This window comes from Caretta caretta, chromosome 21 (assembly GCF_965140235.1).
Source record: "Caretta caretta isolate rCarCar2 chromosome 21, rCarCar1.hap1, whole genome shotgun sequence".
Classification (NCBI taxonomy): domain Eukaryota; kingdom Metazoa; phylum Chordata; order Testudines; family Cheloniidae; genus Caretta; species Caretta caretta.
The window spans coordinates 18364645-18370644 of record NC_134226.1 but is presented as its reverse complement, the minus strand read 5'-3'; the positions used below and the strand labels follow the sequence as shown (position 1 = coordinate 18370644).

At 55.7% G+C, this 6000-nt stretch overlaps 1 protein-coding gene across 2 annotated transcripts in view; it reads right to left on the bottom strand.

Annotated features, from left to right (window-relative positions):
• Window positions 1-2117: 2117 nt before the first annotated feature.
• Window positions 2118-6000, bottom strand: part of LMOD1 (leiomodin 1) — a 50046-nt gene continuing 46163 nt past the window's right edge. The window contains exons 2-3 of one of the 2 annotated variants that reach the window (XM_075122117.1): window positions 4198-5832; window positions 2118-3084 (exon numbers count right to left, since the gene is read on the bottom strand). In XM_075122117.1, the coding sequence (XP_074978218.1) occupies window positions 3058-3084; window positions 4198-5832 (1662 nt within the window). In that variant the 3' untranslated portion in view covers window positions 2118-3057. Of the gene's footprint in view, window positions 5833-6000 lie in introns of both variants that reach the window. The other variant, XM_048826642.2, reaches the window with a different exon arrangement.

Sequence of the window (6000 nt, the reverse complement as noted above, 5' to 3'; positions counted from 1 at the left end):
GTTGCAACTCCCAGTGCCAAAGCCTAGTTCAGGCCCTCAGCTCTGGAGATCCCTGGTTGATCGCTGGTGTCAGCCAAGAGGGCAGCTGCCACATGCAGCCCTGAAGGAGGCAGGTGTCGTGTGTCTGACACTGACATGAGAACTTGGGGTGTCGGTCAGACCTGAAAGCAGGGTGGTTTCATTTCTCATTGGCCAGCCTGGTGGCCCATTCGCTCCTCACCAGCTTAGAGCAAGTCATGCTTGGCAGCCCACCTGTGCAGTGTGAGCGCCTGAGCTCACTGCAGATTGTCCCCACCGTCCGATGGCAGAATGACGACACCAGCTGCATGTGTTTATCCCCCAGCAGGGAGAAGTGAGAACAGAGCCCTCCATAACAGTCAGGGCCTGTGCCTAGGGCTGGCGTTCTGCTTCCACGTGCCCTGCCCGGCTCACCGTGCACTGCACCATGCAGCATCTGGGCCCCCACCAAGCCTTGAGCCCACTGTGCTCACACTGGCTGTACCACGTGGCTGCAAGGCCCAGTCCCTGGCGACCAAGCCCAGCAAAGCGGACGGGGCCCCATCTGAGCACACCTGCATATTGATCAACCCACTGGCAGGGCTGTGCCTTGGGCTGGCCGCGTGGGCTGCCCCCTTTCAGAAACTGGGACTTGCAGGACCTCAGATGGCTCCTGGACTTGGGTGCAGCTACAGGCACCAGCAGGTGAGTCAGGCATAGGCGCTGACTCCATGGGTGCTTCAGGGCTGGAGCACCCATGGGGAAAAATTAGTGGGTGCTTAGCACCCACCAGCAGCCAGCTCCTCCCCCTCCCAGCACCTCGTGCCCACCTGCTGCCCCGCCGATCAACTCCTCCCCCTCCCTCCCAGTGCCTCCCGCCCGCTGCAATCAGCTGTTCCTTGGCGTGCAGGAGGTGCTGGGGAGTAGGAGGAGCGGGGAGAGGGGGAAGAACTGGGTGGGAAGAGATGGGGCAGGGGAAGGGGTGGAGTGGGGGTGGGGCCTCGCGCGGAGCAGGGGTTGAGCACCCCCGGGGCAAGGAAGCAGCCGGTGCCTGTGGAGTCAGGTGCTACCTCGTGACACGGAGCAGGGGAGGTTCCCCTCATGCTGATGTGTTACTGCCCCTCAGTTCATCTCACCCAGGGCCAGGAGGGCCACGGGCCAGCAGCACGTCAACCGTCCCCTGCTTTCTCATCGCTGGCCGTCTGGTGGGACTCTGAGAACAGCCTGGCCTGGGACAGCGCTCCCCTGGGGCCCTGCCCTGTGCTTTGGGGGAACTGCCCCCTCCCCAGAGAACAGTTCTCAGGGCCCCCCTTTCCCCGACAATGGTGGCTTAGAGTACCTGGTCTACTGTGAAAACGACACAGTGCGTGGCCAAAGGGGATTTAAAGGCACACAAAGCGATGAGCCCAGAGAACGGGCGCGGACAGGCGGGTGTGGGGCATAAAGCTCCAGGTAAACACCTTCCACAAGAGCAGACCCCAGGGTGTGATTCTCTAGATCCCCCTGCTCCACTGACACAGACCCTCCCCCGCTCCTCAGGTGCAACCCCCCCCCTCCGACACAGACCCTCCCCCGCTCCTCAGGTGCAACCCCCCGCTCTGACACAGACCCTCCCCCGCTCCTCAGGTGCAACCCCCGCTCTGACACAGACCCTCCCCCGCTCCTCAGGTGCAACCCCCCCCCCCGACACAGACCCTCCCCCGCTCCTCAGGTGCAACCCCCCCTCTGACACAGACCCTCCCCTGCTCCTCAGGTGCAACCCCCCCTCTGACACAGACCCTCCCCCGCTCCTCAGGTGCAACCCCCCCCCCCCGACACAGACCCTCCCCCGCTCCTCAGGTGCAACCCCCCCCCGACACAGACCCTCCCCCGCTCCTCAGGTGCAACCCCCCCCCTCCGACACAGACCCTCTCCCGCTCCTCAGGTGCAACCCCCCCCTCCTTTGACACAGACACTCCCCCGCTCCTCAGGTGCAACCCCCCCCTTTGACACAGACCCTCCCCCGCTCCTCAGGTGCAACCCCCCCTCCTCTGACACAGACCCTCCCCCGCTCCTCAGGTGCAACCCCCCCTCCTCTGACACAGACCCGCCCCGAGCCACTGGGGAAGACCCCCCCCCTCGCTCTAGTGGCGCAGACTCCCCTGCTTCTGCTCCACCGGCACAGCCCCAGCACCAAGGGCAGAAGCACAGTGACCGGCGATCCGTCGTGGAAAGCATGGCACTAGACACTGGCTGCTCTGAGCCCTGACGATGCTGGGGGGAGGTGACATCCCTGGGCCAGCCCTCTGCAAACTTCAGTTATTTCTTTGCACAAAATATCAGCATCAGGTGCATCTCCCCAGCCCCCCAACACATTCAGCCAATACTAACTGTCTGTGGCAGTCAGCATCTCTCCCCGTGCACTGTACGCTCCCTTTTCCTTTTCAGGGCACCGGAGATCCTGAACCTGCAGAGAGGTGGCAATTCGTTTCTGCCCCAAGCATTCTCCTGAGTTTGGCTCTGTGTCACTCCAGACAATGTCCCGCTGCCAGTTCTCCCCGACAGACTCCAAGCCGAGAGCAAAGCAAGGCTTTTTGGGGTTCAGGTCGCTGTCTGTGTGCTGTTCCGTATTGGCAGAGCCACGCAGTTCTGGAGATGAGGACCCAGACATTCAGGGACATCCATCCTGCATCTGCTGCACTTGGTAACTACCTCATGCTCCAAACTCTGTCAGCAGAAATAGGAACAAACACCCTCCCCCCATTCCTGCAACCCTGCCCCCATCTTGCACTGGCATGTCGCATGCTGGTGCTGGCTAAAAGAAAGAGCTTTAAGATTTTAAAGAATGTAAAAATGAATACCAGGTCTGCCGCACACGCTGCATCCAATGACCCCAGGGCCCTTCTCAGGGCTGCCCCCCTTAGTTGGACCCCACAGAGAACACTGCTCCTCCAGCTCTGGGGCAGGCAGGTGGACACTGCAGAGTCCCCAAGGACTGGTCATGTAAACAGTCATGAGAAAGGCAAACATCCTATTTTCTGCCACAGGTCTCATCCATGCGGGAGATCCAGCTTCCATATCCTATTGCAATAATTTTGGGACCTCCACCTGCCAAGATAAAAGGGTCGGTTACCCTTCGGCACAGGACTGGAACCAGGGGGTTACTGGAACAGGTTGGGCTTGTTTATTTTTAAATGAATTGAGTGAACCAGGTGTTGCATAAGTAGCCATGAGGAGTGACTCTCTCTCCAGTGGGCAGGCAGCAGCAGCAGCTCAGGCCTCTGTCCCCTGTCCCAGCTCGAGAGGGTCGAGGGGAGTTCGGTCTCCATGGGCCATTCAGTCTGTGCCTCTCGCTGATGCCAGAAAACCAGCTGCAATATGGGCAACTCAGGTGGGGCCTGCAATTCCCCAAGCCTTTACTGAGAGACAGGGCACCCCATTACCATTCACCTGAGTCACCAGCCTTTACACTTGACACTAGGAAGAGATCTCTGTCCTCACACTGAGCCAGCCAGAGCCTGTGGTGTACCATCTGAGCTCAGACAACAGCACTGGGCTGAGATGGCAAAAAAGACAGATGTTCACCCCACTAACACCTGGGAGGCCTCAGCTGGGTCCCATGGCACATGCCTCTGGGTACTACACTGAGCACATGCCCAGTTATCTGTGGCTGGGTTATTGAGGGAGAAGTTGGAGAAAATCCTCAAGCTCAGAGTGTGGAGACGCCCCAGAGACTCAATGCCCGTGGGCCTGGGGAATCTGGGCTCACCCACTGTCAGACGGTGACTCATTGGAGGTTTCAGGCTCTTGAGCTCATCTGAAGCCAAGTCCCCCAGCAACTGGCCATTGACTTAATTTGGCTGCTGGAAAGAATATAGCCAAACTGCTCTGGAGCCTTCAGCCAGTTGCTTTGGGGTTACTGGGCTTTGCCGAGGCAAATGGCGAGAGGATCTCGGGAACTGACTAACGTGCCAGAATTCCGTCCCAGAGGCTGGTTCCGATTGGCTGGCACACGGAGACTCTCCAAAGCAGGTTAAGCCTCCCATATTCAGTACTTGGGTGACATGAACGTGGTGTCCAAATGTGCTTGGACTCAAACAGTGGGGTGGGGGTGGGGAGGGATGGGAGGGAAGGAATCTAAAGCTAGACCTGAAATCTTGGGTCACCCAATGAACCTGGTAATGTTCTGTGGAGATCCCAGCTCCTCGGCCCCTCACTTGCCTTCTTTAGCTGTTTGACATTGCTGGATCGAATGGCCGCCAACAGCTGGTCCCTTGAGTTCTTCTCCTGAGCAGGAAGTGCCTTCTCCACCATCTTCCTCTGGGTGGCTGGAGAGAGAGAATTCCTTATATTTTCATTGATCAGGGGTGGGGCTAGTGGAGGTGGGGGTGGGGGAGGTGCAGCCGGAGGCCCACCCTTCTTAGGAGAACTTTTAGGGGAAGACCATGGGGAAGATTTTGGGGATGACTGTGGTGAAGGCTTGGGCGACCCCTTTAGCAAGCCGCCTGCCTTTGGCACCTCTAGCAGATCCTTCTTCTCGCTACGTTCCTGAACCTGCTTCTGCTCCTGCAGGCGTTTCTGCCTCTGCTTGTCCATGTTCCTACTCAGCAGGTTTGTGACTGTCATGCGGGGACCTGCCAGTTCAAAATGATAGCCCAGCTTCAGGAGGGTGGTGTTCTCCTTCAGCAGCTTGGCTATCTCCATCTCTGTCTTCCCCCCGCAGATGTGTCTCTGGTTATGGAAACGCAGCTCTGTCAGGGTGTTGTTCTGCAGCAGTGCACGGAAGATGGCCAGGATCCCTTTACCTGTGATGTGGTTAGAGTCCAGATTGATGCTAGTTAGTGTCTTGTTTGACTTCAACATAATGGCGATGGCAAATGCCACATGGTCATCAGCATGGGTATTGGCCAGTGAAAACACTTTGACTACGGTGTTAAATTCCAAGGCCTCTGTGAAGCGCACCAGGATTTCACTGGTGATGCAGTCGGAGTTATTGACATTGACTTCCATCATCTCTGGGTCATTATTCTTCACTCTTTCTAAGGGCTCATCAAAGATACTGGAAGCTGCTTCTTCCTCTTCCTTGGTCTGGCTTGGGGGGCTATCCACAGGTTTTGAGGGGCTGTTTTCTGGGATCTGTTTAGGCCCTGTCTCTGGTGACAGAAGAGGCTTTTCCTCAGTGACTCCTTTGGAGTCTGTAAGTGATTTCTCCTTACCATCAACCTTTGAGTATTTCTTTAAAGCTGAACACCTTTCTTCTTCTTTACTCTCCTTTTCTCTCTTTTCTTCTCCTTTTCTATTCCTTCCTAGCTCTTTCTTTGGTGCTGCAGTCTTCTCTTCTTCCTTTCTGTCCTTTCCTAGCTCTTTCTTTGGTGCTGCAGTCTTCTCTTCTTCCTTTCTGTCCTTTCCTAGCTCTTTCTTTGGTGCTGCAGTCTTCTCTTCTTCCTTTCTGTCCTTTCCTAGCTCTTTCTTTGGTGCTGCACTCTTCTCGTCTTCCTTTCTGTGCTTTCCTAGCTCTTTCTTTGGTGCTGCACTCTTCTCTTCTTCCTTTCTGTCCTTTCCTAGCTCTTTCTTTGGTGCTGCAGTCTTCTCTTCTTCCTTTCTGTCCTTTCCTATGAGTTTTTTGTCCATGGCCTTGTCTTTGTCCTTGGGGGCCTTTTCTCCTTTGGGTTTCTCATTGCATTTACTCTCTAGTTCTTCTTTCTCTTTGTAACTTGTTCTCTGAGCACATTCTCCTTTGTTACGTTCTTTTCCCAGATCAAAGTCTCGTTTCCTGACAAGGTCTTGGGAACGAGCTTCCTTGCCCTTTCCTTCCAGATTCCTGGGGTCTTTCTTCCTCTCTGCTGGCATCCCTTCCTAATGAGAAAGAAAATTAGAGGAAGAAACAACAAACTATTAGATACAACTCTGTGACATTATCTGATTAAAATATAACCATATAGATCATTGTTGCGACCACTGTTATATATTTGCAGCAAATATTGTACAAAGGTTGTCGAGTGAGGTGTCTATGAAAAGGTTATG